Raw genomic sequence first — 13,597 nt, 5'->3', positions numbered from 1 at the left:
CTCAGAATTTGTGCTTTGCATGTACGTACTCAGAGATACAAAAAGGAGTTCTCTGAAGTTTCGCTGTGGTTATGTTGATTCCAGAAGTGGCTAGATTGTGTGGAGTTACTTCCTTTTCTTGATAGCTTATTTCACCCTCCCTAGCCTGGACCCTGCTCTTGGGGATTCTCTGCTTTGAGTAGATGTTGTATTACCTTGTCTGCCTCTCCATGTTCTCTGGGCTCAGACTTTTGTTTCCTCTTATTCAAGATCTTGAAGTTGACTCTGGGAGGGATGTTTGGCAGAGGTCATATCCTCTCATAACTCTGGTGACTTAATCCATTGAGAAGGAAGCTGAGGGCTCCCACTTGGTATTTTTTGTTCAGCCACCAGTGATTTTATGAGTCCTTGTGTTTTCTTATGACCAGTGAGTTTGGCAAGGCTCCCACAGAGCCTCCTGGAACTCCGACAGATCTAACAGTCATCTCAGTCAAACTGATCCTCATAGCTGGCCTACAGCTAGTGCTGTACTAAATAATTGTTAGAGCTAGAGGTAATGATTGTCACCTTGAGTTACTGAAGGCAGCTGCCTGAAATTAGTGATTTTAGAAAAATTTGGGCTCAGCTTTTGTGGTTAGATGGACTCAACAGCAGAATGGGCAGCAGGTATTCCTGCCAACTTGGTAGTCTTTAGATAAGTTATTATTCTGAGCCTCACCTGTTCCACAAGTACAACAAGGTAAGAACAGTTGGCTCACAGAGTTGGATTAAATGCCCATTCTAGATGCATTTGAAGCCTAAACACCTGTTCTTTTTTCCCATTTTAAATATTTTCAGACCCTAGTAATCAAATTAGTGAGGCAAGCCCATTTTGTAAGATGTGTAATTCAAGGCAAGGCCATGGTGGCAACTTGGTATCCCCTAGATCAAAGCCTGATTGGTTGTTCAAAGCTTCCTAAGGAGGTGGCCATACACCAGTGTTGGTAGGGGACAGTTCCTGCTACTTCTCCTAAACTTTGTGCTGGGTTTGCCCTTGAAGATAGCTTCTCCAAGCTGACAATCAGAAGTGACTTGTTTCGAGTCCATCTGTTTGAATGCAGACACTGAAAGCAGGATTGAGCTGTGATGGGGACAATAATGTGAATGGCATTCCTCCAACATGTTCTGCATCCCTGGGGTGACTCTTCCTGATCATTCACCCCATTAATGCTGATTGGGTTACCAGCCTCCTGCCCCAGTGCACTTCAGTTGTGCAAGGCTGTGGTAACATTAATGAATATGGTTCTGGGGTAGATACACCAGTTTCACCATCTTTTATTGGATACAGAGCCATAAATTCTCTGATGCCCATATGAGTCCTTTTAAATACATACACTCAGGTACATTCGGCAAAGGGCATTTATGGGTAACATGGAGCAAAGTGCTAGGATGGCAATGCCTGGATAGGGCAGAGAAGTGGGGCCAGGGAAGGCCCCCTGGGGGCTGGAGGTACAGGCACCACTTTAGAAATAAAAGTAAAACCAAAAGTTGCTCTCCACCCCTCTGCCTGGTGTGCTTGGGGTAGGGGAAGCTACCTCTCACACAGCTCAGGTCCTTGCAGCCTGGCTGTGTGGGGAAGGCGGGGCCTAGAGGCCAGTTGTGGAGGTCCCCACCAGCAGGCCCCCTAGAGCCAAGCCTACTGGCACCATCCCAGGCCAAGCCTGAGTCACTTCAGGCCTCTGCCCCTAGGTACAAGACCACTGCTGGGGCAGAGCTTAGGCTGGTGGCCCCATTCCAAGCCTCCCTGGGGCTGTGCTGTGGTGACAGGAGAGGCTTGGCCTTGTGGGAGCCTGCCTGATTGTCAGGGCAGTCTTGGGATTGGCCAAAGTCCCAAGGAGTTGGGGAGGGAAGCCTGGTATTCTGATCTTCACCCAACCCTAAGCCTTATCCTCAGGCAAGGGCTGCAGATGAATACACTTGTCCAGGAATCGATACATACACACGATACACAGCAATATGTACAGGAAAGCAGGCCTGGAACAAGGCTGGGTGAGAAAGCATGGCCACCAGGGGTCAAGAGAAGTGCCAAGACCCTGGAGGAGGGAAGTCAACACTTCTCAGGGATTGGCAGGCCAGGACAGATCCCATGGGTGGGAGTTAACTCCTCTGGGCACTTCGACCATACCCCACTCACCTCCTGTTTCCACTCCAAATTCACCAGGAACTGGGTCTTTGGCACCAATAGTCACTCTGGGAGGGTCTCCTTCAACTTAGCGCCTTAGAGGGATTGGGGCCTTGGTGGCTCCCCCACCTGTTTCCAAAGGATTCGAGACCAGGGGGATAGGCAGGATCCAAAGGCAAAGGACAGAGCCACATGTTAGAGCAGCAGGCCTGGGGCAGGAGGTCTCTTTTTTTTTTTTTGAAGCAATTCCTGAGGGACTGATTCAACTTCTGCCATCAGGGCTAAGAAAACATTAGAGGTCATGCTCTCTGGGTGGTCTTTCTGGCTAATGAAAAGCAGGGGTCTTGGGCAGCCCACTTTCCCCTGTAGGGGTATGTATTATGCATCTTTACTGTTTGCCAGTGCTGAGGGAAAGCAGCTGGAATAAAGCATGAAGTACTCAGGCCAAATGTGCCCACCTTCCAGGTGTTGGGGCCAGGCTATATGTGTTGAAGTGCAAAGGACATTAGATGGCACCTTGGGATCTCTCCATTGACCTGGGGTCCTTGGAGCAGGGCCTGCCTTGGTAAGCAAAATGTCATTATTCCTTTTTTTTTGCATCCTATAAAGTATGAGATTAAGGGCTCCCTTTTAGGAAGTGAAGGTGAGATGAAACACTTCTGGAAGACAGGCCCTCTGGTTTCCCTCCTTGGCCCCAGCTGAATGGTTGCCATGGAAGTGAATAAATGGAGCACCCAAGCAAGTAGGTTTCCTGTCCAGCAGCATGGCTCATCCCCAGAGGAAACGAATAGCATCAAGGTAGGAGGCAGGAAGCTGCTGGTTCTCAGCATACACAAAGGCCAGGGCATACAAGGCTGCCAGTCCAGGGGTGGGTGTGCAAGGGATACACTGTGACTTGTCATTTGCATTGACAAGGGCTTGGGCCTGTGCCATATGTACTCCCACACAGTTCTCACTCACATAACCCGAAAATACTGGATGAACTTGGTGGGTTTCCTGGAAACAGACCTGTGAGAAGGCCAACTTCACCGGGCAGGAGAGGGGGCCTGTTCACCCTTCTGCCCCTAGTGCTGGTGGTATGCAGTGCTGTTATGTGAATAGCGTAGTGAAGGAGCCTGTGACTAGCATCAGCACCCTTCCACTGAGCTTACTGCTTTTGCCACCTGATCTTTCCCAAGGCTGATGCCAGGTACTCCAGTGAGTGCCACTCAGGGAGAAATTGCCTAGAGCCTTGTACTCAGTGATGGAGGCTCTCTGGGGCACAGAAAACCCTTATGTTGGGCAGGCTTAGACCAAGCAGGAGATCCCTTTGTGCTTTGTCCAGAAGACAGGGAGGGTGGCACTTTGGTCCTCGAGTCATAAGGAGCAAAGGCCACAGGGGTACAGTTGGTATGACAAGGCAGATGTACCCAGGGAAGCAAGGGCCTGAGTAGACCTTGACTTCCCTCCCAGGCCCTTGGAAAAGAGAAAGTTGTGCTGCTCTTTCCTGTATCTCTTAGGGACAGGACTGGGGAGGCGGGAGCTAATGGAGGCAGCTGCAGGGACTAGGAGTGGCGGTGTGGTGCTACACACAGCCAAGGCTTTGTGCAGGACTGGACAGAGGGATGCTGACATGACACCCTTGGTAGCCCAGGTCTTCCAAGGGCAGGAACATAGCAGGCCACAGAAGGAAAAGTCAAAGCAATGATGAGAAGCCAGGACACCTGGGGCTGCTGGGAGCACTGCTGAGGCCAGGCATCGGGGTACAGTTCTAGAGAACTTTTACAAGGTGACCCAGCGCTGGGCTAGATGTTCAAGCCAAGTGGCAGCAGAATTGGGTCCCTGGAAAAGCCTGGGAAATGAGAATCCCAGATCCAGTCAGGACCAACAGCCTAATGGCAAGGCTGGGAACTGATCTTATACAGGAGTGAAGAAAACCCTAAGATGGATTTAGGTCATGTTGGGAAGAACTGTCCAAATAGGTTGGCAGGACCCCCCAGCCTTTGAATCACTGTGGTAAATCTGAGGGGATAAACTGGGGTGACCTTGGTGCCAGAACCTGATCCTCTGGGGATTGTGCAAGGGCCAGTGAAAACCCCCAGTGGCATTCTGTGGCTTCTAAGCCCTGAGGCAGAAGACCCCAGCTGCAGCCTTAGCCTGTGGCTGGTGGAGACTGAGGAAGGGGCAAGTCTGTTAGGATGCTCTACCTCTTCCTTGGCCCTAGGTCTGTCCTTGCCAAAGCCACATCCTCAAGCAAGCTAATTAGACAGGAAGCAAAGTCAACCACCCTCCTCTAGGACCCAGCACAGTGGGCAGCCCAGTGCCCCACTCCCAGATAGCCGGGACCCAAAGGCCATCAGATTCCTGCCCAAGCACCTGGATTAAAAGGAAATTCCTTCTCACTACAGGCAGGCCTCCCAGGGCTGGCACCTTCACCCTCCCTTCGATTTCTTGAGAGTGATTGGTAGGTATAGAAACATGCACCTTTTAGCTCTGAGTTTCACTCTGGAGTGTGTGTGTCTGGGTAGGGGAGCCTTTCTTACAGGAAAAAGTAAGTTTTCTCCACCTAGCAGCAGCCACCCCCATCCCCTTTTGTGCCCACCTTGAGAGGAGTGGTCTCATTCTGGGGAAAAGTTCTAGGTAACTTTTTTCCTTCCAATCCTGCCACCAGCTTTTTAATGACTGTACCTAGGCCCCTAGACCTGCCTGGGTTATTCCTGGAGAGTGTAGACCCAGGGCCCAGGCAAGTTGTGAGAATGGGTGAAACAGGTAGGAGAGAAGAGCCCTCCCTGCCAAGTCTGAGCTGCCTTGTGGGGTCCCCGGGGGCTGGAGCCTCAGGAAAGACAGGCCTGCCTGAGCAGCTGAGGAGCCACTGGTAGTTATTGCAGATCCTCCGAGTGAAGACACCAGTGCTGGTGGTGACAGCTCCTCGCTGGCTGTGCCAGAAGTCTGCTCCAGCGGGGATAGGGTGGGGGTCAGAGGGCAGCTTCTGTCCAAGCCCCTGCCTTGGGTCAGACCTGTTGCTCTGCTGTTCCAGTAGGACAGGATACTCAACCCCTCCCTGGAAGCTGGGATAACACTAGGCCTCCAAAGGTCTAGTCCAAACCAGGATCCCTCTGGAGGTACAAATAATGCCTTGGTGTGGGGCTGGCAGGTGCCCTGCCACCCCCTGCCCCCCGGGTTAGCAGCCGCCTTCCACCTTGATGTGCAGGATCTTAGAGAAGCCAGGCCTTCGTCGCAGGGCCTGTGAACCAAGCCCTGAGTTAGTTCTCTTGCAAAGCTGGTGGGGTCCTCCCTCCACACTCATCCAGGCCACCAGCCCCAGCCTAGGAATGTCACTTGGGGATCTTGGTTGGCCTCAGAGCCAACCTCTCACCTGGAGTTTTGTCACCATATCCTCAAATAGCTTCTGAGCCTCAGGGCTGCTGGGCTCCTTGAAATAATCAGCAATTCCAATTTGGACCACAATGGACTTGAGGTTCCGACAAATGCCTGGGGAAAGGTGGATAAGGAGGCCCCATGTTTGGCCTGCACAGTGGGTTACCACCTCTCATTTCACTGATTAATGACATCAGATACCCCCTGAGGAACCATCATGTGGCAGCCACAGAAAACAAAAGTACAGCAGGCCTACGATGGCCTGGGATGCACAACTGGACCAGGGAGAAGGTGGATGAAGGCACTCTGGGAAGACAAGTGGACAACAGCCAACTGCTCAGCAGTTCTAGCAAATTCCCTGGCAGAGGGGACAGTTTTACCCTGGTCTGGACACTTGGAAGTGATTATAAGGAACAGAGTGGCTGAGAGGAAGCTTGAGCATGAGGGTGGAGGAGATGGGGACAAACCAGGCAGGCTGCACAGGGTTTACAGGATGGGATGTGGCTGCTGACTAAGGTCAAGGGCTGAGGAGCCTGGAGAGTATGAATTTGAGGCTGAGCAGTTTGTCCTGATGGTGTATCCAGGGTGTGGACATGAGGCTGAAGGGGAGGGGAGAGGAGGGTCCTGGAGGTGATAAGGTAAAGGAACCTTCAATCTGGGAACAGGGTCTTCCCAAGGGCCACAAAGTCCTGGATGATGGTCTCATTTCGGGGAAGCAGCCCAAGCTGGGTACCTTTGTCCTCAGTGAAGGCAGAGAAGTGACAGAGTGGAGAGTGGGTAGTATTAGGTGAAGGGCCAGAGGAGGCCTAAGAACTGTCCTAGGGAGCTTACACACATTACTGCCCACCTATTCTAAGAAAGTCAATGAATGAGAATGTAAAACTCAGAGAGGTAGAGTAATTTGCATGAATTCACAGCTAAACGAGCAGTAGACCCAGAGATGAAACCCAGATCAGTCTAGCTCCAGAAACTGCACTTTTAATCTGTCTGCTCTCTTGCCTCAGCCCTGGTGAAGACTTACACAGGGACAATTTCTGCATGGCTTCTGGCTCCAATGAGACTATGCCAAAGCACAACAGATATCTTTGGAACTGGACTATTAGGAGTGGATACTGGCAGGCTTGGAATGCCCACTGGCCTAAGAAGACACTGCTGGCAAAGCCAAGACCAGATATTGCTGTCTGCCCCCCCAACCCCATGCTGGTGTTTGCTGATTAGAGCATCAGGGAATTGTTTATGCTACCTGCTGACAGATCATGGTGACAGGTGAAAGCCATATCCTGCCCTGCATCCCCCCATTACTCACTGTTGAAATGCAGTAGGGCCTTAGGAGTGACAGGGGTGGCCGTGAGTACCAGCATCTCTAGTCCCTTCAGGCCTTCCCGGCAGACCTCAGCTGCCACCTCCTGGGTGATCTCTGACACATGGTCCAGCTCCAGGACCTGCAGCCGCATGCAGTTTCTTGCTAGGAAGAGGAAGAAGGCAGGCCCTGCTGACAAACTCCCTAGGTCACTTCCTGCCCACCAGGGTGGTCCCCTGCCACCACCCAAGATGCAGCCCCAATCCCCTGTAGAATTTTGCAGGATATTATTGCACCCTTACCAGCTTCTCACCTCTCCCCACCCCAGTCCCAAGGGACTCACCAAGTGATGCCAGGCCCTGCACCCCACAGCCGGCGCCCCCAACCCCCAGAGCCCGGAGGTGGGGCCAACAGCGACCGATCATCTGCAGGCAGCGGTTACTGAAGCGCGTGGGCTGCTGGCTGGAGAATGGGGAGGGGGCAGTCAGGGAAGCCTTTGGATGCCTGATGCCCCAAGCAAGTGTATTCCTCTTGGGGGATCCCTCCCTGCCTCAGGCAAGTACCCCGACAACAACCCAGCTGGCCAAGTCAGAACACTGGCATCATCCCTGACTCGCCCCTCTCACCTCTTGCCATGTTCTGCAGTTTCAGATTCCTGAGTAACTCCTGTACCACAGTTTAGACCACCATTGGATTCAGCTAGATTACTACCAGTCTCCCTGCCAATCCATGCTCCACAATGCTGTGCACCATCCATTCCTACAGCCACTCACTGTGTCATTCAGCACATGGTTATCAAGTGTCTGCTACAGCTGAGAACAACTGAGCCAGGCCCTGGAGGTGTAGTGGTGACAATGCAGACATGGTCCCTGCCCTCAAAGCATGGGCAGTCTATTTTACAGAACTTTGGCAGTCTAATCTCAGTACTTTACTTAAAACCTAAAATTCTCCAATAGTCTCCCAGTACTTTCTAGATAAAATGCAAAAACCTAAACCCCTTAACATGGCCCTGCCTGCCCTCTCCCAACCTGCTTGTCCACACCAGATTTGCCATTTCCCTGAACATCAGACTTGCCATCTCTCAACATTCACCTAAGCTACGCACTTGGTACCAGGGATACAGAAATGGACATTCACAGACTCTGCCCTGAGAACTACAAGTCTAATGTAGGAGACTGAAACAGAAATAATTGCAAAACCAGTAACAGCAGGTGTCAGGACAAGATGCAATGGGAATCAAAGCAGGAGCACAATGACTGCTTCCACCAAGGTGTTAGGGAAGGTACACTGGATGAGCTGGGAGGGGCCAGCACATGGAGAAGGATTGGAGGGCAAATAACAGGGAGGGTGAAACCTGTTAGTTTGAGGAACTATAGGTAGAGTGAGGGATGATTTCACACCCTGAATTCTCCAACGATCAGCTCTTATATGTTACATACTGACCCAGAATTGCCTGTTGTGTGTCAAACAAAACCCAGCTACTTTTAGCTGTGTTTACTGAACACTTACTATGGGGCCCACAGGCTCTGTGGTAAAATCTCACTGAAGCCAGTAACAGCTCTAATAAGGTCAGTAGATTCCTAATATCACCTTCACTTTGCAAGTTGAGAAATTAACATGTTGCTCACAATGGCACTGCCACTAAGCCAAGACATGACTTCTAGGTCTAATTTTAAAGCTCTGTTCTTAATGCCTCATTGTGCAGATTAATGTGTGTGAGCCTGTCTCTTCAACAGCTTTTGGAATGGGCTCAGATCTGTCCAGTCCTCAGCCCCAGACCAGGTCCAACCCTTTCCCTTCCCCACCCACCCAGCCTGAGCTCACCAGGGGTGAAGAGGTGCCACCTGGAGGGAGACAATCTCTCTGCAGCCTGCACCCAGAGCCCAAATAACTTCGTGGCCCACTGGGTCTGTGGCACTCCTGTTGAAAAGACAAGGCTGGAGTGGCTCATCCTGGTGGTTTCTGCCCCTGTCAATCCTTCCTTCCCTTAGGTCACAGAGCTCTTGGGTGCCTTTGTCTGAGGACCTGGGGAAAGGCCATGCAGTGTCTAGGGATCCTTGGGGTCCCAGGCCAATAGGGTATAGGCCTTGCTTCTGGTAAAAGGAACCCACCTGTAGGTGACAGCCTGCAGGGCACGACAGTAGCAGCTGGCCAGCCAGAGTGAACGGTCGGTGAGGATGTTGGGACAGTGGGAGATGCGCAGGATCAGCAGGTTCCCCCCAGCTGCCTTCAGCAGGGACTCCAGCCCTGCTTCAAGGCAGCCCCTGGGGATGACCAAGAGGTCACCTGCCTGTGGTCACCTCCTCCTCTGGGAAGCATCCCCACTTCATTCCAAGTCTGGGCCCAGGAGCACCCGCCCACCCACCGCAGCCTCACCGGGTGCTCCGGGCGTACTCCTCCTTGCTCTCCTTCTTCCCCCGCTGTCGGGGCTTCAGGTTCTGCAGGGTCAGTGAGTGGGCCTGCGTGCACCACTGANGGGAGGGCCCAGCACCCTGGGGAAGGCTGGCCTCTCTGCCATTCCTCTCAGGACTTACCTGAAAGCCGGCAGCTGCTCACTTGCCCAGCCATAGCAGGCCCAGGGCGGGGGACATCTGAGGGGCCCTCAGCCTCCGACTCCGTGGTTCGGGAGCCCACGTCTGAGACATCACCCTCCTCCCCCTCAGTGCTGTGTCTGCGAGGTCTGCGCTGCCAGTTCTGGATGGCCTGGCGCCGTAGGCCTGAGCTTCGAGGGGCCTGGGACCGCTCTGAGCCACCATTGGTAGCCTGGGCCCGTGTGCCCAAGCCCCCAGGGCCACTGTCTTCAGGTGCCCCCTCCTCTGGCCGGGGCAGCTCCAGGCTGTCACTATCATAGCAGCCTGAGCTCTGGGAGGCAGCTGGCACACGGCTGGAGGCCCTGGGGCAGGGTGGACCAGATGGTGAGGGGTGAGGGGCGAGGGGCATCAAGTTGCCAGAATTCTCCACCCTCCCCTTACCACAGATCAAGGGCAACCCATCCGCCCTGCTTCCCAAAAGTTCCCTCTGAGTATGGAAAGGCAGATAGGTGACCCAAGGAGAATGGGCACAGGAGGAGAGAAGCCCCAGATGGCCAGCAGATCTTTCCAGGGAGAGGGTGGGCTGTGTAGGGCAGGGCAGGCCCCAGGCTTACCCTGTGCTGGGAGAAGAGCCATGCCGTGATACCGCGTATGTGTTAGGCACGGCCGGGCCCGCGTGGTGCTCTCGCTGTGGGCCCCCAGAGCAGGAGGGAAAGGAAGGGAGGCAGAGGAGGCAAGAGGATGAGGAGGCAATAACAGGAGAAAGAGGGTACAAGATGGAGAGAAGAGACGAAGGAGAGGAGAGAAAAGAAGAAAAAAAGTTGGGAAGGATGGACGAATGGACAGACAGATAGCCCCAACAGGGAGGCTCACCAGCCCCCTGGCCACACCCAACCCACACCCCAATTCAGGCTATGGCTCCTGGGTTCTCATTTTCAGGGATAGGCAGAGATGGGCCCCTGAGGGCTGGGGCTGCTGGATCACACCTTGAGACAGCCTCAGGGGATGGCACTCCTGCCCAGAGGGGCCCCCTTGTTCCAGACCCACACTTTAGGCCTAGGCCTGTTCTTGGGGGAAGAATCAAAGAAGAGAAGCACAGCATTCTGGGGGATGTGAGGCTGTGTGTGAGGGGAGGTTGTGGGGACCAGGTAAGCAGGTAAAAGAGGGGACAAAGGGGCACTCACCATTCTGCCTGGGCCCCGGGCCCCTGGCCCTGCACCACTGCCCCCACCTCCACGCCCCAGGCTGGCACTGGGTGTGCTGCCACAGCTGCTGCTGATGACCTGCAGCTGACGCTCAGCACGGTCGGCCCGCTCCAGGAGTTCCTCGATGAACTGCTGCAGGCGCAGCTTGGCACTAGCCTCCCGCGCTGCTGTCTCCTTCAGGAACTGGTCAATCTGTACCACCTCCCTGGGCCCAGAGCAGGCTTTTACCCTAGAGCCTCTGCTGGTTGACCTGCCACCCTCCCTTGTGGGGAGACACAGGGCACAGCTGCCCATGATGTCACAACCCCCCACATCTAACCCATAACCAGACACATCATCCTCACACAAAAACACAGACACCCAGTTACCTATGGCCTCAATATACAGCCTCCCCACAAAGGAACAGCGCTAGGCACATACTTAGAGCCACACAGCCATGTGCACATACCCGCTCAATACACATTCATGAATGTGCCCTCATCGTGTATCCATTCCAGGCACATACTCACAGTCTGAGACATGCAAAGCATCATGGAGGCACAATCTCACTGACACACTCAAACACACACACACACACTTTCTGAAAGATTGAAAAATGTATTCAGTCACTTCAATACATAGGGAAATACACTAAGATGCAGAACCTCTAGGAGTTGCACAAACACATGGCACACCTTACAGATTACCTGAGTCTATATTCCCCAAAGCATCCATGGTTGTTCATGCATCTGTTCAACATTTATTGAGTACCTTATAAGTGCTAGGCATTGTTCTAGATGTTGGGGAAGCATCCATGAACAAAAGTAGAAACTCCCTGCCTTCATGGAGCTTATATTGCAATGGGGACAGATAAATAACATCTGTAGCCAAGCACTGTGGCACATGCTTATAATCCTGTGACTTGGAAAATGGGAGGAATATCAGGCTATGCATTTTAAAATAAAAAATAAATTTAAAAGGCTGGCTCTCATAGTTTTGTTGGTAAAGATGGAATCCTGGGTTCCATCACCAGTACCAGAAAAAAAAAAAAAAAAAAAACTAAACCTAACATTTGAATAGTTCATAATCCTTCATTTAAAGACCAGAGAAGTGAGGCAAAGTCAGCAAAGAAGAATAAGAAGGAACAGACAAAAAAAAAAAAAAAAAAAAGGAGGGGGGATCCTAGGAGAGCCAAGTGAAGAAAGTGTTTCAAAGATCTGCTGTGGATAGGCCAAGAAAGAGGGTAACTTGGCCTTAGCAACATGGTCAAAGACAGTGGTGGAACTGGAAACCTGATCAGAGTGGGTTCAAGAAAAAATGTGAGAAAATAAATTGGAGACCAGGAATACTTTCATGAATTTTTTTCTGTATGAGGCAGCAGCTTAAGGGAAAGTAAAGTTAAATGGGAGACATGACATCATGTTTGCATCCTTTTAGGAATGATAGATAGATAGATAGATAGATTGACTGATTTTGATGATAGGAAAGGGAGAGGGGAGAATCGGGCCACACCTTTGAGTAGGACAAAGGGAAGAGGATCCAGTGCCAAAATGCCGAGGCTGGTCTTGGCTGAGTCAGAGCAGGGTCAGAAACAGACACTGTCTTCATAGATAGGCACATGCATGATCATGCTGCCATGTACTTGTGGTCCTGCACACACACGATCATGACACTCTGGGACCCACACACACCAATATTACAAGTTCATGACCATAGACCCCCTATTACCTAGCCATGACTACACACAGACATGCATGTTCAGGGTGGTTGTGATGGCACACGGGCACACCCACCAGCAGGGCCCTGAGGGCCTACTCACTGCTGCTTGCGGCTCAGCTCCTGTTCCTTGTGCACCAGGTCCTGCTTGAGAGAGGCCAGCAGCTCCACGCTCACATCCACCTGCCGCGAGAGCTCAGACGCTCGCTCCTCCAGCTCCTCCTTCTCGCGCCCCAGTCGAGCGCTCTCCTGCCTAGCAGTCTCCAGCTCTGCGGCTTTGCGCTCCAGCTCTGCCTGCAGCCGGCCCACTTGGCCCGCAATCTTCTGCTCCACCTCCTCGCTCAGCCTCTCCAGCCTCCGGTCCACCTCCAACTTCTCCAGCGCGCGTATCTTGAGGCGCGCCAGGCCCTCCTCGTAAGCCACATCAGCTGGCGAGGGGGAGGCGGGCGAGGCCGAAGCCGGGCCTGGGCCGGGCCCTGGCGGCGGCGTCGAGCACGCAGAGGATGCCACGGACTTGCGGGCGAACAGCTCTCCCAGCGGGATCTCTATCTCACGCAGCGCATAGCGTGCGGCAGCGGTGGGCACGAGACCCGGCTCACCCAGCTCCTCGCAGGGCAGGCTGGCGGGCACCAAGTCGCCGGGGAAATGGGCGAGGGGTGCGTGGTGGTGGTGGTGGTGCAGCAGGTGCGGCGTTGCAGGCGACGGCCCAGCGGCCTGCTCCTTGCCCTGAAAGGACGTGCTCTCAAAGACCTCGCGCCGGGCTCCGGGCACAGCCAGGAGGGCGGCGGGCTCGGGCGCCAGCGGGAAGCCCGAGGCTGCGGCTGCAGCAGCTGCTGCAGCTGCGGCACCGTCGCAAATGCTGTTGGTCTTGGAGAGGATGTAGAGAGTCTCATAGGTGTGGCTGTACTCTAGGTGGGCGCGCAGGGACGACAGGCTCCGGAAGCGCTTGTGCTCCCCGCAGCGGGGGCAGCGGTATGGCAAGTCCAGCGAGGCCATGGCCCCGCCGCCCCCGCGGCGTGTTGGCTCCACCGCGGCCGCCCAGGCGGGCTCAGCCGGGCGCGCTCATGGGGGGCCGCGGGCGAGCCCCCCTGCAGAATCAGTAAGGCTCAGGGTGCCCGCGACCAGGGTCGAGGAGGCTACAAGAGAGGGAATAAGTCTTAAGAGGATGATTCTCCTCTCCCAGCGACACCTCCCAGGCCCTGGGCCGGAAACCCCAATCAAGTGTAAATTGACTTTCCCAGGAAACACGTGCCCGGAATGGAGGGGCCTTGGGAGACCTATGGCAGAACTCTCAGAGGGGAGTGTACTGCTGTGGCACCTGTGCAGGGCCTGTACATAGGTGGATGAGAGAGAAGCGAGGGTGGGGGAG

General features: G+C 53.7%; 1 protein-coding gene across 1 annotated transcript in view; it reads right to left on the bottom strand.

Moving 5' to 3' along the window:
• Positions 1-1,269: 1,269 nt before the first annotated feature.
• Positions 1,270-13,597, bottom strand: part of Fbxo41 (F-box protein 41) — a 25,421-nt gene continuing 13,093 nt past the window's right edge. Inside the window, exons 2-12 of the mRNA XM_048804931.1 lie at positions 12,332-13,364; positions 10,513-10,738; positions 9,943-10,016; positions 9,327-9,690; positions 9,174-9,268; positions 8,909-9,061; positions 8,622-8,717; positions 7,141-7,259; positions 6,804-6,962; positions 5,496-5,611; positions 1,270-5,363 (exon numbers count right to left, since the gene is read on the bottom strand). Coding sequence (XP_048660888.1) covers positions 5,301-5,363; positions 5,496-5,611; positions 6,804-6,962; positions 7,141-7,259; positions 8,622-8,717; positions 8,909-9,061; positions 9,174-9,268; positions 9,327-9,690; positions 9,943-10,016; positions 10,513-10,738; positions 12,332-13,224 — 2,358 coding nt within the window. The 5' untranslated portion in view covers positions 13,225-13,364 and the 3' untranslated portion in view covers positions 1,270-5,300. The remainder of the gene's footprint in view (positions 5,364-5,495; positions 5,612-6,803; positions 6,963-7,140; positions 7,260-8,621; positions 8,718-8,908; positions 9,062-9,173; positions 9,269-9,326; positions 9,691-9,942; positions 10,017-10,512; positions 10,739-12,331; positions 13,365-13,597) is intronic.

Source organism: Marmota marmota, unplaced genomic scaffold, assembly GCF_001458135.2.
Source record: "Marmota marmota marmota unplaced genomic scaffold, marMar, whole genome shotgun sequence".
Taxonomy (NCBI): Eukaryota; Metazoa; Chordata; class Mammalia; order Rodentia; family Sciuridae; genus Marmota; species Marmota marmota.
Note: the sequence above shows the minus strand (reverse complement) of the source record. Positions and strands in the feature narration are given on the sequence as shown.